Raw genomic sequence first — 12,342 nt, 5'->3', positions numbered from 1 at the left:
CTCCTCGTCCGAGCAGGTGCACGACTCACTGCGGCACGGCGTGCTGCCTGGCCTGGAGGGATTAATTCTGGCCCTGCATGCTGCCCCGGCTTCTCTCTGCACAGCTCGGGCTGCCTCTGAGCCGGCACGTGCTGCAGCGGGCAGGCTGGGCAGAAAGGGCTATCTGCCTGCTAGGGTTTCAGGGAGCGAATGTGCATTTGCCTCCCTGCTGAGAACACCATCCCGGCAAATACGTATTTCTTCTTTGGAGGGAAATACCCCACTGTACACTGAGAAAGCTGTCATTCCAAAACCAATTTTTTTCTTCATTCTCCTCTCTTGATTATTCAGCAGATGCGGCACTTTTTTTCTTCGAAAAGCTGCTACATAAAAAAACATGTTTATTTCAGTTAACCTTTTCAACCAAAGAGCCAGCCCACTGCAGCTCATCAATAATGCCTCCATAAATCACAACCGTGCAGAGTGCAGGCAGAGATTAATTCTAAGTAATTTTGTGTGTAAAATTTTCTGCAAAACTCATCTATCTCTAGACGTTTATTTACATATACAGAATATCCAGGTTTTGAATTCCAGTGAAGTTTTCACTGACTGATTTTTAATAAAAATTGCCTAAAGGCTGAAAATTACTTTAGCATCCTCAACTTCCATTGAAAGGAAGTTGACAAGGAGTCAAGCCACGTAGCACCCAATGGGTGCTACTAATAGCAATAACTAACAGGGGGGGAAATGGACAGAAACTTCCAGAGCTTCAGCAGAAAAGTGGATGAGATCATTGTTCAAGTTCATCAAAGCAACCAGCCTTTAGGAATGTTTTACTGCCCATGTCCTTAGGACGCTACAGTCTTCTGCTTGTGAAGGCTTTGCGATCTCGTTAATGGGAAGGACAGAGATTTACAATGTTTGTGATCTTAACTGTGTGACTCTGCCTATAATGTTCATGCAGGGCCACAGAAACACTGGCTGGAGGATGTCAACTGAGGTCAGAGGGATGGAGCACCAGAGGGGACAGAAGGGAGCTCCCTGCCCTGCTCACGTTGAAGTCCCCACCCTGTTACCCACTTGTTTGACAGATGCAGCTCGAATTCACCTTTTCTGAAGCTTGGGGATGACTTCTGCAGTAATGTGACAATTGGCAGAAAACTCCAAGCTGAAGATAGCTTGGACACCTTTGTCTTTTCATTTCAGCTCTTTACTGTTTCTTATGAATCTGGCTCCTTGACAAGAAGAAGTCACAGAGGTGACTTGCATGTGCAAGGGAGCAAATGGACAGGTGACCCTGGTCTGGTTGAAAGTCCGTGTGGTGGACATGGAAGTCTGTGCTTCCTTCCTAAGGCAAATATAAGGGAGAGGAAAGCAAAGAATAGGCTGTGATTCTGCTTACCGGCTTCCACATCTGAGCCAGCACTGAAGGATAACAATTATTTATCAATACAGGTCAGGTCAGCAGTAAGTTAGCACTTTCCCTCGAGAGCAGAGAAAACTAGAAAGAAATTGTGTCCCTCATACCTTTGAGTCCCAGGGCTGCTTCAGAGATGGTGCAGCTCACACTTGGTGGCAGGCTCCAAATTCATACCCATTGCATCTCTTACTGCACCTTGCCGAGACGCAACGAACACTGGCCTGCAACTGGGCTGGCTCATCAGACACACGTGCAACAGGATGCACATTTCTTTCAGAAATGATCTATGCCATGCTGGCAGACACCCTCCCCTTCTTTTTTCCCCCCATCTGTTCTGTGCAAACAAAAGGAGTTCTTAGAAACACCTTGTACACACACCAGTACCTGTCAGCCGGGATGTGACCAGACCCGTGAGCCCAGCCAAATGTACGTACGCATCTGAAACTAAACCACCTCAGCACTGAGTCAGGGAGGATTTCATCAGGATGTTTCTGAAGGGCAAAGAAACAGCTTGCTTTGGAGAGGAGGCAATTCTACCAATCACCTGCCATGAGATGATATGAGAAAAAGAAACCAGGCCACCCTCTCTCCTAAGGGAGAGTTGTTAATTGAGCTCTGTAGGCTCCAATCCTAAATCCACGTCTGCATCTGAACAGCTACAACACCAAAATGGATCTGAGGGTGTGCAGAAGCCAACAACAGTATCTCCAGCTTATTAAAAATCTGCTTGATGATTAGAAACAAAAGGCAGGTCAGCACGAACAAGAAACACGGCATGTGATGACTGCAGGTCCCTCTGGGTGCAGCAGGACGGGAATGCCCGGTCAGAAGAGCGCTAGCTGGAGGCAGGGCTGCTGAAGAGCTAGGAGATTCACCACCTCCCGAGGTGCTGAAGGGAACAGGCTGCAGCATGCTCCTTCCTTCTCTGCCCCAAACAGGGACAGCATGCACCCCCAAGCTGTCTGAGGGTTTGCGGAAAGAGAGTAGCAACCCACCTAACGTGTCCCTTCCAGGACTAATGGCAGAAAACTATCTTGGGGAATCGTGAGAAGTGGGAGATACCCGATCTGTGGGTACTCAGGGCTTACTCGCTAGCGTAACCTTAAGAGCACCTCTTTTGTTCAAACCCAGAATAGTTCTGAAATAAAACTGCAATTACTTGGGTGAAACTCAGCCTTGGTAAAGTCAATGGAAAAATTCCCTTTTACATCAGTGGAGCCATATTAGCCAAGGATATATTTTGAAAAGGTTGAATGAGTTTGTGCCAGGGCTTTAAGGATCTTTGTGTACTGTACCCTGCCAGTTTAAATGATGACTACAAAGATCTGTTATAAAACTTTTTCCAGGAGAGGCGAAAGCTTTCTCTGTGTCACAGATTTTAATACACTGTGACTCTTGCTCATAGTAAATTAGGTTATTTATCCCCTTTATTTATATGCACTGCTCTAACACTGTAACAAAACAAAGTGATAGATGCACTTATACCAGTAGTCAAACTCAATAACAAAGCAACAGCAACTGTGTGTAACTTTACCTTACTGTTATCAATTTATATAAAAGACAAATTCTTCAAGCTGTGAACCTGTGAAAGTAAATTCTTCACCATTCCGGACTTGCCAGCAATTACTTTGTCCTCTGATCGCAAACCCTTCCCCAGGCTGCTCCAACGTCACGGGGGCCTGATGCTGATCTCACAGACCTTATCCCAGTTCACTTTCCTGGTTTCCAGGGAAGCTGGCCTTTATTACACCGCTGAAATTGAAGACAGAATCAGGCCAACGGTCAGAAATAGAGGATGCAGAGCTCTTCCATTTTGGAGTTCAGAGTCTAAGCCAAAAGGAGAATGTCAAAGGCAGAAGCAAACCTTATTGGACTACAGACTAACTCCACCTGCCTTCTGCAGATAAATTTTACATTTAGATGTGTAGGGACGACTCCCACTGCAGTCAATAAAAATTGTGCTCAACCAGTGTTATTTGTTGCCAATCCAACGCCCATTCTGGAAGTCTTTTGCTGAAAGAGAAGGGAGTCTTCAGGCGACAAGCTCTTCTGATACTGTGTTTAAACTATCTCAGATTCCCATGTAGAATATCTTAGCGCTACCAGCTTCCCTGCAATATTCACTTAATTTATGCTATTCATTTACATTCTCTTCCAAATTGAAATTCTATTTCACTGGTATATTAAAAATGAGCCTACTAAAGAACAGCACATTTTAAAATAGTAACAGATGGAAAAGACTGTAGAGTTGTACAAATTTAGATTCCTACTTTAAAATAAATTAAATAAATTAAAAAATTGAGTAAGCAGTATCTACCTTTAACTTTGTTTCTTAAAACACATGCTTATGGTTTATTGTATGAGCCAGCACATCATTTTATAGACAAATGCAGCAAGCCTAGGCAAAAAATTACTGGGAAAATATCCATCCCTTAATTGCTAATTATGTTTATAAATTTAGATTTTTGAATGAATGCTATACAGGACTATCCCTCAAGCAGCAGTGTGCCCATAGAACCAATCTGTGGATATATCTACATCGCAGTCCCTTTCAATGGCATTTTTGTTGCCTTTATCACATGTATGTAAGAAAACCCATTTGCATCACATCACATTGATAAATGAGGATTCTTGTATTTTTGAAGCAATTAGCTCTAGGTTTGAAAGTTGTTTTCACAATGTCCTAGGCTGAGGGGAAAAAATGTTATTTTTATTCATTAATTGCTTTGCAATTCATGAAACTTCTCAGTTAAATGGAATAAGTAAGTGGATGAACTTCTCAGGGATTTACAATCATTGCTTGCTTTTGGCGTGGAGTGTTATTTCCACAATCATACTTTTTAAACTGTTAACCCATTCTTGATTGTGTTTTGTCTTTCACATCCTTGTGATTTTTCTTCTATTTCCAAGATGTTCCCTCCTAATTTAGAAAACTGCGTCTTTTTTACTTTAGTACGAATTGTTTTGATTTCGACACTTGTTTCATAGCTTTGAAGACATGCCCTTTGCAGGCACGTTGTTCCGAACACCTTACACCTTACAAATATGGGCACAAAGAAGCTACAGTCTCGGATGCATTTACACAGATGCTTAGCTTAGAGCACAGATTCAGCACAATAAAGGTGATCTATCATTGTACTGATTATTTGTAAGCGAAGACTTACTTAGACTATTTGCAAAGTAAACTACCATTCAATCTGAACAAAGACAGTAAAATATGCTTTAAGATATTTTTAGCTCTTCAGCAAGCTGGGAAAGGATAGCAACGATTGCACTGCAAACATTCCTCTTTCTCTGTGCCGCTGGATAGACACTGGAAGTACGACAGGGGCGATGGGTCCAGCGGCGTGAGCGATTATTCCCCGTCGTTCCTTCAGCATCTAGTTGCTCTCTCCTTTCCTTTGTGCTCGCTGATCTAACAGCCCTGCGTCGCGTTGTTTTTCTACCCGCTTTATGAGCGAGTTAATGTGTTTCTTCTCAGGAGACCTTTAAGCTTAAAATATTTCCTTAATTAACGGAGCCTAAGCTGAAAGAGCCAAAGCTGGCTGCGGCGATTCCGCGCCGCCTGGGTGCCAGAGTCCCACCACCCCGGCTGACGGGGGAGGGCTGAGTAAAGGACCATGCCCCCAACTTTCCGGACCGGCCACAGGGAGACCTCCCTTGCCCGGCCGGCCCCGCCGGGGTCCCGGTGCCAGAGCTCGGCGGCCGCCGCCGCGGTGCCGGAGCCCCGAGGCGCTTCCCGCGCGGGGCAGGCCGGGGGAGGCGAGGCGAGCAGGCTGCCGGCCCGGCCCCCGCCCGCTCACCTCCCACCCTTCCCTCCCGCTTCGAACTTCTCCGGCACGCACCCCCGGCGGCGCAGCGCGGCCCCCCAGCCACGCCAACGCGGGGGAAGGCGCAGCGCGGCCCCCCCGTCCCCTGCATCCCCCGGCCAGCGCGGGGGAAGGTGCCCCGCTGCCGCCGGCCCCACGCACTCTCCCCACGCGGGGAAGATGCGGCGCTGCCCCCGGCCCCCTGCCCACGCGGGGGAAGGTGCGGCGCTGCCCCCGGCGCCGGGGTGGCCCTCTCCCGCCGCAGCGCCCGCCCCTCCCGCCGGGGCCGCCCGGCTCGCCGCTGCCCTTCCCGAACAATGAACCGGGACAGCGCGGCACGGCCGCGGAGCAGCCCCGGCATGTCCGCCCCCGGCCCCGGCCCCGGCCCCGGCCCCAGACAGGCGGCCCCCGCCGCCCGGCAGCCAGCGCAGCCGCCCGCCCCGCCGCCGTAGCGCCCGGCTCCGCCCGCGAGGTAACGGGGGCGGGGGCGGCCCCATCCCGGGAGGGGCCGGGCGGCGGCGCGGGGGGCGCTCGGCCGTGTGCGGGCAGCGGCGGGGGCGGCCCCGGCGGGCGGTGGCTCCCGGGGGCGGGGGGGCGGCTCCCGGGGGGAGGGCAGCGCCCGGGGGGCGGGGGGCGGTGCCGAGCCGCGCCGTGCCGTGCCGCGCCGCGCCGCTGCCCGTGTCACCTCCCGGCGCTGGTGCCGCTGCGATCCGGCGGGAGCCGGGGTGCCGCCCGCCCCCGGCGGCTGCCCGCGCCCTGCGCTTTGTGCGTGCGGCGGCCACCACCATGCGGGGGGAGAGGCAACTCGTGGGAAGCGGCGAGGCGGAGCGCCCGCGCCGCCCCGGCTGCTGCACCTCGGGGGGCAGGCACCCCAGAGAGCCCTGAGCGGCCCGGCGGTATGTAGGGGCACCCCGGGCGGAGAGCACTTTTTTTTGGGGGGGGGGGAGGGGGAGGGGGAGGGTTTCTACTGTGCAGCGTCTGCTGGAAGGAAAATCCTATAGGTGAAGCCGTATGGATTCTCAGTGGCATAGCTTAGTGGCTTCTTGGCTTAACAGTTTTCGGGCGGGGAGTGTGCAGGGTGTGTTTTCAGTCGGGTTCGCCTGCTGAAGAGAGCTTGAATAGATACGTTTAGAGAAGCAGTGCTTTCCAGGAATGTAAATGAGACCTTTTTGGGGGGGTTGCTTTTCCAAGGCTGTTCTATTACTTCTATGTTTGCTTTTGCAGATTGCGCTTACAAATAGTTAGGCAGTCGTATTAGCATATAAAAATCGATATTCTCAAAGGGAGAAAAGGGCTCTGCGAATTTACCTCTAATAAGCAGTGTAGATCACTTTTGTGGTCTGCTTATATATTTCATCGGGAACATTATCATCCCTAATACTCAACTACCATTCGTAGTTTATTCTGTCATGGTAATGTGTTTCAGTTGGTACCAGAAGAAATTTTGATGAGGTTACTCGTGCAAGTAATTTAGTTGATAACTGTTGGAGTGAGATTTAGTCATCTCGTTTCTTCATGTGGAGAGAAATGTTAAGTGATAGGCAGGATGCAGCAGCAAACCTCAAGGTTAAGGTTTTTGCTCGTTTTTCAATCTGATTTTCCTTTTTCAGTCTTGCAAACTTTCTGAACTTTAACCCTTTGCAATGAAACTTTCCAGGCGTGGTGTCTGCATCCAGGTAATTTTAATACGTATATATGTATATATCTGGTTTTGTTTGAAAAACTCATGCAAAAATAATTCAGCTGGTTTTGAAAGTGTGGGACTTTGGGATATGGGGAGAGAATGACTACATTTTTTCCATTTAGAGATGAAGCTCTTGCAGGTTTTCTAACGGGTTGTTATTATTATTTTAAATTTGAAATATAGTTTAGAGGTATTTTTCCTTCATATGCGCTTTCCAGTTAAAATACTGTTTGACTGGAAATCCTGCGGTGGTTACCTACTGGTTTTGTTTGTGTCTGAAAGACGAAAGACGAAAAGCTGCACTATTGGGAAAAGATGTGCTATTTGTTGCTGAATGGGAAGCTGTGCTAAAGCGTCTGGAGGTGAGGTCCTGCCTGCGTATTCAAACCCAAGGATATTCGGCACTGATTCTGCAGCTGACAACAAAGAGGCGTCTTGGCAGACCCCTCTGCTGAAGCAGGCAGGGCTCCACTTCCCATTTGCTGTTAAGGTTGCTGGGTTTGAGATCTTGTAAGTGAAGACTTTGAACTATTTGTAGGCACAAGTCTTCTGTGATGGAGCTTAGGACCTCCACAACTCCTGATATGGTTGTCAGAGAACTCTTTCTCTTCTACGGTTTGTCTGGGCAGAGGACAGGATTTCCCAGCATTGTCCACACTGCACATTCAGAGTTGGAGGATGTATACAAAATGCTAGAGGCTTGTTGCAAAGTTGCAGACCTCTACATCTATGTTTTGTGATGTGTTTTCTACTGAGGACAGGAAAAGAAAGGCCAAAACAATAGAGAAAGTGGTATAAAAACTTTATGAAAGGAGCTTAAAGGCATGTTAGGATTGCATATGTAGACATCCCAGTGCAAAGACATTATGGATAAAGCTATACGTTCGCCTTATCTCTGTCCTTCTTTGAAATCTGCAAAATGATTGTTATGTGCCCTCTTAGATTACACATAAACTTGTGCCTAAATAGAATCTGGAGATACCGTTTCCTGATTTAAAATCAGGAAAGCAAAACAGAAGATAATTGTAATCCTACAGAATTTGGTATTTTTTTCTATTTCAGATTAGTGAAATGAGATAAAACAGCATCCTGTTGGTAGCATCCTAATGATTGCATTGTGAATTGATGCTGTGTATGTCAGTTACTGCATATACTAGTGGAGCATGCTGGATTTTACATAAGTTGTTGGAATGCTACTGGTCCATCAGAAATTGTATGCAAATCTCTCTGCAGTAATTTTCAGATTGTGTTTTGGGAACTTCTCTGTATTTGCTAAGCAATTGGCTGGCGGTCTACAGAGAACTACTTGAGCATATGGTGTTGGCTCATTTTCCGTGTATTTAGTTATTAATGGCATTAAAAGAAGACAAAATATATCAAATACCTCTCTAATATTAATTATCTTGATAAGAAATTGCTGCAAATACTATTAAAACTGCAGATGTGTACAAATGCTGTGTGATCGGTGTGAAGGCAAATCCAGGGAATAGGGTCAGTGGGAAATCTGTTGATCTGCGAAGGTCTGTTGAGATGCGGTTGCTGCTACAAAAAAACTGGGTGCCCCTGTGACACCGTAACTTTGGAACAAAGGCGAAGGGGGTTGATTCAAGGAATGGAAAATCTGGCTTTGCTGCTGCTTTCGTAGTGCAGGAATATTTTTTGTCGAGTAAGACTGTTGGCTTCCTCAGAGTAAAAGGTTTACAACCCTTAAATAGCTCTTCCTGACACTAAGCAGTATCCCTTTCATGCGTTTGAAGTGTTAGAAAGGCTGGCTAGTAACATTGGTACTGATGAATGAAAAAGAAGGGAGTTTACAATATCAGATACCTTTCTTTAAATTATTTCCCTTGTTGTTAGCTATTACCAAGCATTAGACTGCCACTCTTGAATATAATTAATGTAGCAAATGGTTTAGTAGGCACCATCTGAACTTTTGTCTTGTTTAATTATAGAAGCTTAGTGCAGTGGTCTGTGTACAATATTCAGCCCAAATAATTGCTTTCAGACTTTTATCTGACCATGGTAATTTTTGGAGCAGCTGCATGCCTGGCTTTTTCCTGAACTTTGCACTTTTTAGGCTCTCATTTGCAGTCGTGCCATTACATTTCCAATTTGCATAACTAAAAGCAGTTGCGTTGTGATTTTGCCAATTCAGAGCAATTGCTCTGCATGCTGTCATATGGTAATATGTTTTGATCTTCCTCAAAACTCTGACATTCATATTTAGGTATCCACCAAACCATGACACAAATGGGAAAGTTGCAATTATTTTTTTTCTGAAAGTTTTTAAACGGTTACTGAAGTTAAGAGTATTTCTTCCAGTGATATCGTGTGTCTTTAAAATTATTTTATGAACGTAAAAGTAGCGGCATGGGATGAAATCTACACCACAAAGAATTTACACTGAAGGGTTCAGATGCAGCAACCCCTGCTTCATGTGCTTAATCGTATATATTAATTCCATAACAAATGGAATTTATTATAACTCATGGTGTCATATTTAGGGTACAAGATCATATGAAAAGCTGACTAGAACTACCATATTATGCCTGACAATAATGTAAAAAACCCTGATATTTGTTATGGGTCTTACGAGCATTTTGTATTTTAGGTCCAGTCTTTCCTGTGGTGCAACCATAGAAAACTGATTTTCTTCATCAGTAACACTCTGAGAAAAGCAATTTTGAAAAGAAATTCAGATTTCTCTTTATTTGGTCTGAAAATTTTACATAGACTAGAAACAGTGCTTCGATAGTTGGCCTTTAGGGCAAAGCATGCCAGAATCCTTATGTTTGTTGTATACATTTTTCAAAGATTGGCTCCTTCCAGGAGGAGACACGCTTGAAGAGTTAGATGTCAGGGAGCTGTTGCCAGTGTTCTTGATGAGGCTCCTTGACCTTGGGAACTTGCTCCTGACAGATGCTCTGACAGAGCCTGTTTGTCTACAGGCCTTCAAAGCCCTCTTCTGTGCCCATCACTTTGGAGAGGCCAGATCTTCCACGCTGCTGAAGATGGCCAGAGGTTCGGTGGGAGCTGGGGAGGTGGAGCAGAGCTGGGCTCTGGGATGTGGTGGCCTGGGTTGCTGTTACGTTTCATTGGAGATGCGACCTTACAGCTGGTTGTGCGTGTTCCTGCGTTGTGCTTTCTGGAAGGTTGCACTTCAAGAAATCTAAATGTAAATGAAAAGCGAATGTTATTCATTGCATAGCTCTGCGATTGTCATCGGAGTAGGATTCACTGCCGGTTTTGTACAATCCACTGTTTATTGTATTAAATCGTATAAATACTATCCGAGATGAGGGCGTTTTATAGCTCGGGCTGCGAAGGGACCTTGAGTGCTCTCTGGGGACTGAATGTAAAATCATGTGAACCAAAAGGCTGTTAACTGTGGAAAGGAAAGTTTCTTCTTCCCTTGTGACACGTATCTGTCTGGGTGGAAGATAGGTGGCCCACTACATGTGGAGGATTTAGTGAGATGGGGTGATTTGTTCTGCAACTTTGTGAATTCGTTATGTCATTGATGGAACCAACGGTCTGGAGGGTGTAACATTTGAGGAGGGATCTTCATAGGATCCTTAGTTTAAAGTAGCTCTGCTGTGCTAAGTTCTGTATTTAATTTTGGTAGTGGAGTTGCCTTTCAGTCCATTACTGGAAGGACTACTTTTGGTCTGGCCAGTGTCCTGTCTGTCCCTCAGCAAAGGCTCTGATCCTCTCTCTATGAAACACCACGTCTCTTCTGCCCATGGTGTTCTGTTTGAGGGCCAGGGACCAAAGTAAACACCTTTTGTATATAAAAAGGTAGTGATGTGCTCTACAGTCATGGTCCAAAATGCCCTCAGTCTTTGCATAACCGAGTAGTGCAGAATTTGACATTCTTTTATGAGGCTGATTCCTAGATAAGAAGATGCTGGTTCAAAGTGCTGTTTCAACACAAAGCATTGCAAATCTGAAAAATATTGTAGGTATTTTGTAATTTAGGATGCAGAGCAGGAGGTGTTTGGCTCTGGACTGGCAACGGGATGGCGGGCCATGGCGGGCCATTCACCCTTACGCTGCGGCGGTGAATGGAGGTCAGTAATGAACGAAAGCTGTTACCATCTGACGGCTGGTTAGTCACCTGTGAAATGTGGTTTCTAATAGACAGGTTTCCACATCATAGGAGCAGCCATGGCAATTAGATGAGCAGAGCCAGCCCCCTTGTCGACGTTAGAGTGGCTAACAAGCACATCACGCCCCATCTTAGCCTAAGACCGATCCCGCCAGTTAAGTGTTTCCAAACACAGCGTAGGGACCCGTGATTGCTCATCGTGCTCTGTCTGCTGGTGGAGAAAGAGCACGTTTTATTGTCGGAGCTGTTGGCCTGTCTCTCCTAGTAAGGCTTAATCTGTAAAAGCAGAAAAAAGGAGAGCACGCAGCAGCATCCATGAGGTCCTGGCTCCATCTGAAGTTGCTTGCAAAATGTTCAAAGGCTTCATTGGGTTTAGGATTTCATTCTGTGGAAGCATTAGAGAGGGCACACTGTATCTCCCAGTGAAGCTAATCATGTCCAGACTTGATAGTAGTTACTGACAAATTGGCTGAGAAGTCGGTGATTAATTTTAACAAATGAGTTTTCTTTGAATGCAAGCTCACACATGCCAATTATAACAGTATGCCTATGATAATATTAGGGATTTTTTTCTTTAAGCTTCAAATCTGCTGATGACTGATTATTTTTTCCGGTGTCATTGTAAGGGGGCGGGGGGGAAACCAGAAGTGCTCTTAATCCCCCCAAATACCCTAAATGCCAAAGAAATGTGGCTGCAAAGTGGTTACAATATTTTTTTTCTAGCGGTTAAGGAGTATTTAATGAATTGTATCATAGAGTCTTGAAGGCCTCTGGTATCTTCAGTGAAGTACAGGCCTGATACCTCATCCCCTAAAATCGGGGAAAGGTCTTGCACTGCCTTTAAGTAGGCTTTGGATCTAGAGCCCTGTGATTCCTAGTTTGTATTCCAGCTGCAGGCTCCTTTCAACAGGAGACAATAAACTTGGGTGGTAGGAAACAAAGCTCTTAGGAAGCATACGTGAGTTGGGTCATATTTTGATGTATTGAAGACGCTGGTTTTAAAACAAAGCCTGCTTGGGCTAAATATATCATGAGGTGCTATAGAGGAAACATTAAGAATAAGAGGAGCGCAGGAATTTTTTGAAGAAAGCAGTGTACACTATGGGATTTTTTTTTTTTTCCCGAAGATTGTGGTGCATTATAGCTGATAGACAAGAAGCATTATTTCTTGAGAACACAACTGTGGTCTATAGGAAAATCAAGCAGTGACATGTTTTTAGACATTTAACTTGGATATAGTCTTGCAGATGGATGCAAGACCGCGATCTAACTGCCTTGACTCCACACGCAGACCTTTTATTAGCACAGCTGAAGGGCACAGAATATCAAGGGTGGTTTTACT

At 46.0% G+C, this 12,342-nt stretch overlaps 1 protein-coding gene across 4 annotated transcripts in view; it reads left to right on the top strand.

The window, feature by feature from the left end:
- The first annotated feature begins 5,874 nt into the window (after nucleotides 1–5,874).
- ST6GAL2 (ST6 beta-galactoside alpha-2,6-sialyltransferase 2) overlaps nucleotides 5,875–12,342 on the top strand; it is a 53,604-nt gene continuing 47,136 nt past the window's right edge. For 2 of the 4 annotated variants that reach the window (XM_072849783.1, XM_072849781.1), the window contains exon 1: nucleotides 5,875–6,104. Coding sequence is in view for 2 of the 4 variants with exons in the window: in XM_072849780.1 (XP_072705881.1) it covers nucleotides 6,852–6,884 (33 nt within the window). In the remaining 2 variants the exon portion in view is untranslated. Of the gene's footprint in view, nucleotides 6,105–6,818; nucleotides 6,885–12,342 lie in introns of all 4 variants that reach the window. The other 2 variants (XM_072849780.1, XM_072849777.1) reach the window with 2 other exon arrangements.

This window comes from Ciconia boyciana, chromosome 1, assembly GCF_034638445.1.
Source record: "Ciconia boyciana chromosome 1, ASM3463844v1, whole genome shotgun sequence".
NCBI lineage: Eukaryota > Metazoa > Chordata > Aves > Ciconiiformes > Ciconiidae > Ciconia > Ciconia boyciana.
Note: the sequence above shows the minus strand (reverse complement) of the source record. Positions and strands in the feature narration are given on the sequence as shown.